This window comes from Ips typographus, linkage group LG2, assembly GCF_016097725.1.
Source record: "Ips typographus isolate SLU linkage group LG2, UJ_Ityp_2.0, whole genome shotgun sequence".
Taxonomy (NCBI): Eukaryota; Metazoa; Arthropoda; class Insecta; order Coleoptera; family Curculionidae; genus Ips; species Ips typographus.
The window spans coordinates 3,388,369-3,401,473 of record NC_138423.1 but is presented as its reverse complement, the minus strand read 5'-3'; the positions used below and the strand labels follow the sequence as shown (position 1 = coordinate 3,401,473).

The 13,105-nt window shown below is 34.9% G+C and overlaps 1 protein-coding gene across 2 annotated transcripts in view; it reads left to right on the top strand.

Moving 5' to 3' along the window:
- The window catches only part of LOC145724024 (uncharacterized), a 39,204-nt gene that overhangs the window by 18,532 nt on the left and 7,567 nt on the right, over window positions 1-13,105 (top strand). For both annotated transcript variants that reach the window (XM_081972088.1, XM_081972087.1), the window contains exons 4-10: window positions 3,146-3,275; window positions 3,335-3,609; window positions 3,665-3,802; window positions 3,855-3,952; window positions 9,837-9,927; window positions 9,987-10,203; window positions 10,259-10,414. In XM_081972088.1, the coding sequence (XP_081828214.1) occupies window positions 3,146-3,275; window positions 3,335-3,609; window positions 3,665-3,802; window positions 3,855-3,952; window positions 9,837-9,927; window positions 9,987-10,203; window positions 10,259-10,414 (1,105 nt within the window). The remainder of the gene's footprint in view (window positions 1-3,145; window positions 3,276-3,334; window positions 3,610-3,664; window positions 3,803-3,854; window positions 3,953-9,836; window positions 9,928-9,986; window positions 10,204-10,258; window positions 10,415-13,105) is intronic.

Genomic DNA, 13,105 nt, shown 5'->3' with positions numbered 1-13,105 from the left:
CAGCTCTCCCGGAGACTGTATCTTTCTTAGGAAGCATTTTTTATAAAAATGACATAATGCATGTCAACTTTTATACTATTTTTAGTAGTAAAAAATGAGTTTCATTCACAATACAATCTTTGTCTTGATTTCCGGACTTTTTTTAGTTCTTGAATGCCAGTTTCAGACACTCAACCAGGATGGCAGTCTGAGAAAGCGAATCATAAGACCATTCCTAGTAGTAAAAAAGTTTTTAGACTATTCAGTACAAATTTGGACTTTCACAAGTCTTGGATGTTCAGTTTTAAACTATAAAACGATTTTTTAAATTGAAATTTGGAGGACTGTATCTTCCTTATAGGAAACGTTTTTCAGAAAAATGACATAATGCAAGTCAACTTATTTTTTGATTAGGTGTCAAATGGTGAATTATTGACACTTAAAACTGGACCACCCTGTATACTCGGAGGCGGTGTTCAGGGAGGCACTGGAGAAGTGTGTGAAAGAAGGCGTTAAAATCAACGGCACCCTTATTAATAATATACGATTTGCCGACGATACGGTCGTGGTCGCCGACAGCCTCCCACATCTCCAGAATATGATGGACCTCATCGTTGAACATAGCACACAGTATGGTCTACACATAAACGTTGCCAAGACCAAGGTGGTCGTGTTTTCCAAGGCACCAAGACGGGCGATCCTTCAGATTAACAACAAGTGCCGTCCGTTAAATATCTTGGAGCCCTTGTCAACGAGAACAGGGACCCTAAAATGGAAATCAGATCAAGGATAGAACAGGCCAGAAGGACATTCATTTCCAGGAAGAACCTCCTCACTAGTAGAGATAAACGTAAAGCTCCGCATACGTATATTGCGCTGGTATATCTTCCTAGTGCTACTCTATGGCTCCTAGAGTTGGACATTATGCCACGCAATGGAGAAGCGCATTGACGCCTTTGAGATGTACTTGTATCGCCGTATACTGCGCATATCCTGGGTAGACAGGATAAGCAACGAGGAAGTGCTAAGGAGAATAGGTAAAGGTAAACTACTGATGATAACCATCAAAGAACGAAAGCTCCAATACATCAGACACGTTATGAGGGGGTACGAGTTCTTCCAGCTCCTTATCGAAGGGAAGATCGGGGGCAAACGATCTGTGGGCAGAACTCATGGCTAAAGGATGTACGTCGATGGTGCGGACGTACATCTATAGAGATCTTCAGGGGTGCGGTTTCACGAACCATTATAGCCAGTTGGATCGCCAACCTCCGTAGGGAGAGGGCGTCCTAAGAAGAAGAAGCAGTACGTACCAAACGCAACATGTTACTGCCAAAAACACGTCAGTGAAAACCATACTTATTTGGTAGACCATATATTTTTCTGTGACGTAGAAAGGAACATATGCACTATCTCTGTTCTGTTTATAGTGAGTTGAGTGAGGCGGACGTCTAATGTCAATTTTAGTCAAACGTCAACCGTCGAGGAAGATGAAATTATGGGTTTTGTTTTATGTTTATTTTATAGTGATTCTGTTGGAAAAAATGCTGTATAAACGTTTGTATCATTTAATCATGTTCAAACAATAGTAAGAGCTGTCCCAATAATAATAATAATAATAGTAACTTTATTTCAAGATTGTCATAAACAACGTATACAACAAAATGAAATTGCGTCAGCAAAAGAAAGACTACTTAGGTATATTATTATACTTATGATATAGTATACTCATTCAATACAGGAGAGTTCAACCTCTACATGTTTAGGTAATCGTCGAGATGATAGGGTTCCAATTGGATTAATAACTTTTTTAGCTCCCTTTTAAATTTTTGGTTACTCACAATTGTTTTAATATCCATAGGTAACTTATTGAAGAGCTTTATACACATATAGTGGGGAGTTTTTTCTGTTATTTGCAGCCGGTGTGTTGGATACATAATTTGATGGGTTAATCTTGTATTATATTTGTTTACCTGTGGATTCGGAAAAAATAAACTTCTGTTGTTGAAAAAGAACATTAAGCATTCATATATATACAGAGCGTATACTGTCATTAGTCCCATTGACCTGAAAGTGTTTCTACATGATTGCCGATAATCCATTTTTTTAATTATTCTCATAACTCGTTTTTGAGCAATAAAAATGTTCTGAACCCTACTATCTCGGCCCCAGAACATAATACCGTACTTCAGTCTGGATTCAAAATTGGCGCTATACAGAATTTTTAGACATTGCTCACTTAGATATTTACCAGTGAATCGTATTCCGTAGCAGATAGTTCCCAAATTTTTCAAGCGTTTATCCAAATGAAAAGACCAGTCAGGGTTCTTATACAGATAAACCCCTAGGAACCTCGTGTTTTCAGATACTGTTATGTCTTTTCCGACAATGAGTCCTTCCAGTTTACCAAAGTTTGATTGTTTTGTCCTGAACAGGACTAAATCAGTTTTCTCTGCGTTCAAAATTAAGCCGTTATCAGCAAACCATGCTTCAATTTTAGACGTTAAATATTGACTATTGCTTACTAGGTTTAAACTATTTTTGTCTCCAATCAACAAGTTGGTGTCATCGGCATAGTTAATAATAGTTTTCCATGGTTCATCTGCTACCGAATACAAGTCGTTTATGAAGATTACAAAGAGGATTGGCCCTATAATGCTACCTTGTGCTATTCCATAATCGTTCGAAAGAGTCCCTGACCTACTAGATTGACCATCTTTAGTGACAGCCACTATTTGCTGCCTGTTTTGCAAGTATGACCTTACCCACTCCAATGGTTGCCCCACTGCAATGGTAATAAGATATTTTTACGAGAAAACCGATATCTGTGGAATGAGTAATTCTCGTCCTGACTTTAGACCTTCACGTACGTTATAAAAATGAAATGTCTCTTACTACGTCACAGAGGATCATGCCCTAAGCTTTTAATGATGTAATATTAAAACGTAAGACAAAATAGCTCGTTATAATACATACATTTTAAAAAGTTCATATTTAAATCCTGAAACTCAAAATTACCTACGGTTTACGACCCTATTATCTCAGTTACAAATCTACCACTGATTTAACCTTTAAAAAGCTGAGCAACACTACTAAAAGATTTTATTTTCAATCACCTGTTATAGAATCAACCTGATCAAATGATAAAATTAATACAAACTTACAGAAGCACAAGTGCTGGCAAAACAAAAGACTGGTTTTCATTCTGTGATGTTCAACCCTGTTAATCCAAGATTTCTAGTCTCGGCCAATTCTGAAGAAGGCATCGCCTTATGGGACTGCAGAAAACCCAAAGAGTGAGCGTGACCGTAACACTGTGGTGGTTTGTTTTATTGTTACATTTTTGTAACTGTAGGGAAATGGTGCATTACGACTCATCCATTGGCAAAACATCAGGGATAAGTGCCTGTTTCGATTCGAGCGGTAAAAAAGTTTTAGCTTTAAGACGTCGACTGCCTCCGGTCCTGTACAATACGCACAACGAACAGGCGATTTGCCAATTTTACCATCCCCAATATTACAACAGTTGTACCATGAAAACGTGTTCGTTTGCTGGAGAAAATGACGAATACGTTCTAAGCGGTTCAGATGATTTCAACTTATACATGTGGCGAGTGCCTGAAGATGACGGTGAGGTTTTTGTTGTGATTTTACTTAACTTCAACGACTAAGAACGTAAAATTAGACGAGTGGGGAGCGTCTCATGTTGTACTGAAGGGTCATCGGTCCATTGTCAACCAAGTGCGTTACAATAAACACAACAATTTGATTGCTTCGTCAGGAGTTGAGAAAATGATTAAGTTGTGGAGCGCCATTCCGATAGGTGAGTTTAATTCGATTTTAAGGCCAGTGTTTTTTGAAAATCTGAATTTTAGGTACTTGGAGTGGGTCTTTGTTAAAAGAATGCTCAGATCCAGCTAGGATAGTGTACACACATCAGGACTATGTGGATTTAGTAGGTAGCAGCGGCGAGGTAATTATGATTTTATTTATTTTATCGTATCCTTGAAAATTAAGACATTTTCATATGAAACATACTCATAATTTACCATAATTTAATGCGTTAGTTACAAAAGTATAATATGTTTAGTCCAGACAAGAAATACTCAAAAAAGTATAGAGGAAAATGATTGAAACGCAATTTTGGCTTTGTAACTTTGATTGGACTTGTTAGAAGGTTAACATATCAAAAGCCGGAGGGGAGGGGAGGTTGTGAAAGTCTTATTTTTCGGATTTTTCTTTATATCTCGGAAATGATGTTCTCTACCCACATTACTATATAAAAGCTGATTAAATTTGCTACAAGTTTCACTCAGTCACGTTTTCCGATATTTTTTATAGTTTCCGAGATATTCGCTCTTGAAAGTTTGCAAATTTTGTTTCACATGTTTGCTCTTTTTGACCAGATAACTCTTCAATGACGCAAGTCTCATATTTCTTTTTTTTTTGCTTATATATCGGAAAATATGCGTCCTAAACTTTAATTTATTTGAAAATGAAGGAAAGTCTGAAATGAGATGATAATTAACGGCAAATGTGAGTTAAAATGCGATGAAACCCCATTTCAGTTAGTATTTTTGAAATCTGGTAATTACGGCACTGAAACTTGCTGTGTAACCAGTAAATAGACCTTAAAATACAGGGACGTATTGTATTTTTTCCATAAACAAACCTTTGCACACAAACCAGTGCTTTGAAATAAATCGATTACCAATCAAAAAATACTAATCGGACGCCATTTTTTCCATCGATTTTAAAAACCGATTTATCGATTGCAATTTGTGATTTGTTGATATATCTTTTATTATAAAAATTTTAATTATTTATTAGGTTTATAACGGTATTTTTCATTTTTCCAATCGACAAACCAATGAATGAAATAAATATTTAATTTTGACAACTCGTAATTCGGTTATTTTGACAGTTAGCGAGTTATTTTTTTTATCATCGCGTAGGTCATGGAATTATCTTTAATTCACTTTCTATAGTTCGAGTAGCAAAGCTGTCAAATAACCGAGTTATTTTGACTTAAAATGTCAAGAGTAAAGAATTCAGTCAAACATATACAACTTAAAGTTTGACAGCTCGTAATTCGGTTACTTTGACAGTTAGCGAGTTGATTTTTTTTACCAAATTGTAGACCGGGAAATTCTTTGTATAGTGTCTAGCAAAGTTGTCAAATAACCGAGTTATTTTGACTTCAAATGTCACGAGTAAAAAATTCAGTCAAACAAATACAGCTTAAAGTTTGACAGCTCGTAATTCGGTTATTTTGACAGTTAGCGAGTTGGATTTTTTTATCATCGCGTAGGCCGGGTAATTATCTTTAATTCACTTTTTATAGTTCGAGTAGCAAAGTTGTCAAATAACCGAGTTATTTTGACTTCAAATGTCACGAGTAAAAAATTCAGTCAAACAAATACAGCTTAAAGTTTGACAGCTCGTAATTCGGTTATTTTGACAGTTAGCGAGTTGGATTTTTTTACCATCGTGTAGGCCGGGAAATTCTCTTTAAATCACTTTCTATAGTTCGAGTAGCAAAGTTGTCAAATAACCGAGTTAATTTGACTTCAAATGTCATGAGTAAAAAATTCAGTCAAACAAATACAGCTTAAAGTTTGACAGCTCGTAATTCGGTTATTTTGACAGTTAGCGAGTTGGATTTTTTTATCATCGCGTAGGCCGGGTAATTATCTTTAATTCACTTTTTATAGTTCGAGTAGCAAAGTTGTCAAATAACCGAGTTATTTGGACTTCAAATGTCAAGAGTAAAAAATTCAGTCAAAGAAATACAACTTAAAGTTGGACAGCTCGTAATTCGGTTATTTTGACAGTTAGCGAGTTGGATTTTTTTACCATCGTGTAGGCCGGGAAATTCTCTTTAAATCACTTTCTATAGTTCGAGTAGCAAAGTTGTCAAATAACCGAGTTAATTTGACTTCAAATGTCATGAGTAAAAAATTCAGTCAAACAAATACAGCTTAAAGTTTGACAGCTCGTAATTCGGTTATTTTGACAGTTAGCGAGTTGGATTTTTTTATCATCGCGTAGGCCGGGTAATTATCTTTAATTCACTTTTTATAGTTCGAGTAGCAAAGTTGTCAAATAACCGAGTTATTTTGACTTCAAATGTCACGAGTAAAAAATTCAGTCAAACAAATACAACTTAAAGTTTGACAGCTCGTAATTCGGTTATTTTGACAGTTAGCGAGTTGGATTTTTTTACCATCGTGTAGGCCGGGAAATTCTCTTTAAATCACTTTCTATAGTTCGAGTAGCAAAGTTGTCAAATAACCGAGTTATTTTGACTTAAAATGTCAAGAGTAAAAAATTCAGTCAAACATATACAACTTAAAGTTTGACAGCTCGTAATTCGGTTATTTTGACAGTTAGCGAGTTGATTTTTTTACCAAATTGTAGACCGGGAAATTCTTTGTATAGTGTCTAGCAAAGTTGTCAAATAACCGAGTTATTTTGCCTTCAAATGTCAAGAGTAAAAAATTCAGACAAAAAAATACAACTTAAAGTTTGACAGCTCGTAATTCGGTTATTTTGACAGTTAGCGAGTTGATTTTTTTACCAAATTGTAGGCCGTGAAATTCTTTGACCACCCTGTATAGTGTCGGTAGTGAAAATGTCAAAACTGTGTAATTATTTAAGCACAAATACTGTGTATAGTCTATTTTGACATCGAGTTGATTTTTTTACCATCCTGTAGGCCGTGAAATTCTCTTTAAATCATTTTATAAAGTTCGAGTAGCAAAGTTGTCAAATAACCGAGTTATTTTGCCTTTAAATGTCAAGAGTAAAAAATGCAGTGAAACAAATACAACTTAAAATTTGACAACACGTAATTCGGTTATTTTGACAGTTAGCGAGTTATTTTTTTACCAAATTGTAGGCCGGACAATTCTTGGTATAGTGTCTATAGTGAAAATGTCAAAACTGTATAATTATTTAAGCACAAATACTAATAAAAAAAAAACAAAAAAAAACTACTTTGACGCCCTCTAGCGGCCAAACGGGACAGCATAGCCCGGTCCTGTCAACGCCACGTGATAGCCTCATTCATTAACTTCATATTAACTTTCTTTTGTTATACGGCGCGTTTATACAGAATGTTTCAAATAAGCGAGTTATGGACGATTTCTTGGAAAATGCACCGACATTTTGTCCAAATGTAGGTTTTTCTTGGCCTACTATACTGACCGACGCCATATTGGATTTAGATTTGTCGAGGTGGCAATTTTAATTAATTTTGGAATGGAGAACACGAATCTGAGGTGCGTTTTGCTGTAACTGCCTCCATTTTGTCACTGACTTTCAAATGATACGAAATTTTCCAAAAAAAAGTCAAAAAAGTTGTTGCTGCAAAATCGATTGTTGCTGCAAAATCAGCGCATTTTTAAGAAGTACAAATCGATGATTCTGTGTGACGTCATTCATTGCAAACCAATTACTATAATCAATTTGGTATTATGAATGCGGCCAATCACTTTCGTTCACTTCAATCTTAGCATTTACCTTACTGACATTGAAAATCTGCAAAATTACTACTACTTATAATTACTTACTACTTATAACTACTTATGAATTAACAACGCAGGAACTTAGAGAAAGTGAAACAATGAGTCTTGTAGTAATCTCAGTAAGCAGAAGGCTTATGAAACTGGCATTATTGTTTAGTGACAGTGAAACCGACCCGACTAACGGCAGTTTAAAAACGTTTCTTATGGGCAAATTTATTAAGAAAATTGTTTACAATTTTTCTTTTTTTTCAAAATTAATTAAAATTGCCACTTCGACAAATCTAAATCCAATATAGCGTCGGTCAGTATAGTATGCCAAGAAAAACCTTCATTTGGACAAAATGTCCCATGTTTCGAAATCGTCCATAACTCGCTTATTTGAAACATTCTGTATAAACGCGCCGTATAACAAAAGAAAGTTAAAATGAGATGAGACTATCACGAGATGAATGAGGCTATCACGTGGCGTTGACAGGACCGGGCTATGCTGTCCCGTTTGGCCGCTAGAGGGCGTCAAAGTAGTTTTTTTTTTTAAATTTTTTTATTAGTATTTGCGCTTAAATAATTATACAGTTTTGACATTTTCACTATAGACACTATATCAAGAATTTTCCGGCCTACAATTTGGTAAAAATGAACTCGCTAACTGTCAAAATAACCGAATTACGTGCTGTCAAACTTTAAGTTGTATTTGTTTCACTGCATTTTTTATTCTTGACATTTGAAGGCAAAATAACTCGGTTATTTGACAACTTTGCTACTCGAACTTTAGAAAGTGATTTAAAGAGAATTTCACGGCCTACAGGATGGTAAAAAAATCAACTCAATGTCAAAATAGACAATAATTACACAGTTTTGACATTTTCACTACCGACACTATACAGGGTGGTCAAAGAATTTCACATTTTGACAACTGCTACTCGAACTATAGAAAGTGATTTAAAGAGCATTTTACGGCCTACACGATGGTAAAACAATCGAACTCGCTAACTGTCAAAATAACCGAATTACGAGCTGTCAAACTTTAAGCTGTATTTGTTTGACTGAATTTTTTACTCTTGACATTTGAAGTCAAAATAAATCGGTTATTTGACAACTTTGCTAGACACTATACAAAGAATTTCCCGGCCTACAATTTGGTAAAAAAATCAACTCGCTAACTGTCAAAATAACCGAATTACGAGCTGTCAAACTTTAAGCTGTATTTGTTTGACTGAATTTTTTACTCTTGACATTTGAAGTCAAAATAAATCGGTTATTTGACAACTTTGCTAGACACTATACAAAGCATTTCCCGGCCTACAATTTGGTAAAAAAATCAACTCGCTAACTGTCAAAATAACCGAATTACGAGCTGTCAAACTTTAAGTTGTATTTGTTTGACTGAATTTTTTACTCTTGACATTTGAAGTCAAAATAACTTTGCTAGACACTATACAAAGCATTTCCCGGCCTACAATTTGGTAAAAAAATCAACTCGCTAACTGTCAAAATAACCGAATTACGAGCTGTCAAACTTTAAGTTGTATTTGTTTGACTGAATTTTTTACTCTTGACATTTGAAGTCAAAATAACTTTGCTAGACACTATACAAAGAATTTCCCGGCCTACAATTTGGTAAAAAAATCAACTCGCTAACTGTCAAAATAACCGATTTACGAGCTGTCAAACTTTAAGCTGTATTTCTTTGACTGAATTTTTTACTCTTGACATTTGAAGTCCAAATAATTCGGTTATTTGACAACTTTGCTAGACACTATACAAAGAATTTCCCGGCCTACAATTTGGTAAAAAAATCAACTCGCTAACTGTCAAAATAACCGAATTACGAGCTGTCAAACTTTAAGCTGTATTTGTTTGACTGAATTTTTTACTCTTGACATTTTAAGTCAAAATAACTCGGTTATTTGACAACTGCTACTCGAACTATAGAAAGTGATTTAAAGAGCATTTCACGGCCTACACGATTGTAAAACAATCCAACTCGCTAACTGTCAAAATAACCGAATTACGAGCTGTCAAACTTTAAGCTGTATTTGTTTGACTGAATTTTTTACTCTTGACATTTGAAGTCAAAATAACTCGGTTATTTGACAACTTTGCTAGACACTATACCAAGAATTTCCCGGCCTACAATTTGGTAAAAAAATCAACTCGCTAACTGTCAAAATAACCGAATTACGAGCTGTCAAACTTTAAGCTGTATTTCTTTGACTGAATTTTTTACTCTTGACATTTGAAGTCCAAATAACAAATTTATTAAGAAAATTGTTTATAATTTTTCTGCTGTTTCAAACCTCCATCTTTGAAAACATTCATATATTTTAGAGAATATCCCACGACTATAGCGACCAATCAACTTTAGAAGACTCTAAAATGATGGCCTTTTTCGATTCGCTTATTCAGAGAGAGATTGAAGGTCTTTTAAACCACTCGAAACAATCGGCATATTTCTAGTTATTTTTTTTTTGTATTTAGGTTGGGTGAGTTCCGACGAGTTCCAAGCCACTGACAGTACCGATTCGGACACCGAACATGACTACTCCAAATTAATGAAAGTGATCTTTAAAAGCCGCAACAAATCGGCGGAAGAAACTAGGAAACAGAAATTTAACAAAATCGGTTTGTTGATATCGAAGAAACGCCACAGGCTGGCGAAAATGGCGTACAATAAAGCCCCCAGTGCCATTGAAAAGTATTCCCAATTTAACTTTTTTTTTTCCCCATAATTGTATTGGTTTGTTTTGTAGAATGCAACTGAAAGAAAAGAAGAAAAAGAAGGATAGGCACTCGTTGAAACAAAAAGCAAAAGAACGGTACAACGGCGGTTTTCGGAAATCTCCCAGGAAAAATACGAGTTTCTTAGAGACGAGGAGGAATAAGTATTTTACCGAAGGCAGTCCAAGGTGGGTTTTCTAAATTAAACTGTTCGTCACGTGAAATGGGGCAGTGAATTTTTAGCTCAAGGTAATTTTTTTCATGAAGAAGTTAAGGAAAACGTTAAATTGTTCAGAATTGTGAATATTTTTTCTTAGGTAAATTCTCAGTAATTTACCGAGAATTTTCATTTAAATTGCTTTTTAAATGACATTTATGGATAAATATGCTTGCATTTTACCACGAAGAAAAACATAAACTCTGAAGCATTGTCTTCATATTTAATTTACACAAATAAATTCAAAACAGCATATTATTTTGTGGACTAAATGAAATATTAACAATCTATTTTAAAGATCGGTACTTTCACTTTCGGATAAATTTCTGCGTCTGATTCCACGGTAAGTATGGCTTTGCAACAATTACAAACAGGCAATGGAACTTTTAATTTAGTGATGTTGGCAAAAATTTCAGTTTTTAGACTCCAAAACACCTTTTCCCGTGGAAAACCTTAAAAATTACCAAAACTTTTGATTCGGTTATTTTGGCAACGCTCACCAAGCTTTTAATTTGTCTGGTTCAAAAAACGTGGACCACTTTGACCAACTGAACTAGCTGTGACGTTTAATTTGGCAGTTGTGACTTTAAATGACAATTTAAGACGTTAAATTTGACAGTTATGACACTTCACAAGGTGGCTACTTACTGGTGACACTTGTTATAACAATTAAAACTCATTCAGCAGTGAGATGAAACTGTAAAATGCAGACATTTTAATAAAGCCCCAAATTTGACATTTGTGAGACTAAGTGACACTTCGTTATGTTTCTTACGTCACCTGACAGCTGTCAAAACTCATTCGTCACTAACATATACAACTGAAATACGCAGATTAGTCCATAGAGTTAAATTTAACAGGTGTGACATAAACTGTCACATATGTTTGTTACGTCACCTGATCAAGCTGTCAAAAATAACGCAGCTGTGACTCGAACTTACCAACCCAAAATAGTTCTAGCGCTTGGATAAATCACCCTGTGCATTGTATTTATAGTTCTATGGAGGTAGATTTGACAGTTGTGACGTTAAGTGATGTAAGTATCAAAGTGTTCCTTAATTGTAAAATTTTTGTCCATGGAGCCTTAAACATAATTTTCAAAATAATTCTTCAAATTACCAACCATTTTAAATTCTATAGTATCAAGTCACAGTTTTGGCATTTTTGCTGTCACGTGACGTGACAAAAAAGTGTGTAAGAAAATTATAGAACTGTTCCTTAACGTCAAAACTGTCAAATTTGGCTGCATGGAGCTGTAAACACACTTTACAGTGCAATTCCTCAAAGAAACGCATCTATTTGGCATTTTGTACTTTCAAATCCCTAGTAAGTGCTGTCACGTGACGTAAGAACAGCATAAAAGTGTTTCTTAAAGTCATAACTGTCAAATTTGGCTCCATGAGACTGTAAACATAGCTTACAGTGCAATTCCTCATAGAAACACATCTATTTGGCGTTTTATACTTTCAGGTCACTGGTTAGTTAGTTTTGACAGTTATGACAGCTGTAACGTGACGCAAGCAGAGTATTAAAGTGTTCCTTAACGTCCCAACTGTCAATTTTTCCCATAGAGCTTTGAAAAGTATAAAAGTGTTTCTTAACGTCAAAACGGTCAAATTTGGCTTCATGGAGCTGTAAACACAACACAGCTTACAGTGCAATTCCTCAATAAAATACATCTATTTGGTGTTTTATACTTCAGGTCACTGGTGAGTGAGTTTTGACAGTTATGACAGCTGTCACGTGACGCAAGCAAAGTATTAAAGTGTTACTTAACGTCCCAACTGTCAATTTTTGTTTCCATGGAGCTTTGAACACAACTTAATTGTTCAACTTAGCAACTATTTCTAATTTTAGTATCAAGTCAATGATTGGACGGGTTTTGACAGTTATGACAGCTGTCACGTGGCGCAAGCAAAGTATTAAAGTGTTCCTTAACGGCCCAACTGTCAATTTATTTCCTATAGAGCTTTGATGATTTGTTTAACTTAGCAACTATTTCTAATTTTAGTATCAAGTCAATGATTGGACGGGATTCGACAGTTATGACAGCTGTCACGTGACTAAGAGAAGTATAAAAGTGTTTCTTAATGTCACAACTGTCAATTTATTTCCTATAGAGATTTGAACACAACTTAATTTTTCAAATTAGCAACTATTTCTAATTTTAGTAGCAAGTCAATGGTTGAACGGGTTTTGACAGTTATGACAGCTGTCACGTGACTAAGAAAATTATAAAAGTGTTTCTTAACGTCCCAACTGTAATATTTTTCTCCATGTAGCTTTAAACGCAACTTCCAGTGTAATTTCTCAAATTAGCATCTATTTCTAATTTCATAGTTTCAGGTCACTGGGGAACGGGTTTTGACAATTATGACATGTGTCACGTGACGTAAGAAAGGTATAAACGTGATCCTTAACGTCATAACTGTCAAATTTGGCTACATGGAGCTGTAAACTACACTAGTTGGCATTTTATATTTTCCAAATAGTCCAAATTCCATTGCCTGAATTGATGCTTTTAAGTGTTTATTTATTAGACTTTTTTTTATCACTCTTGCGTTCTTCTAAGATTCCTTTGGATTTTTCTCAGAATTTTCCATAGTAAAAGTAAAATAAACAACAACAGTACAAACCGCATCAAATCAGAATTTTCCTTTCG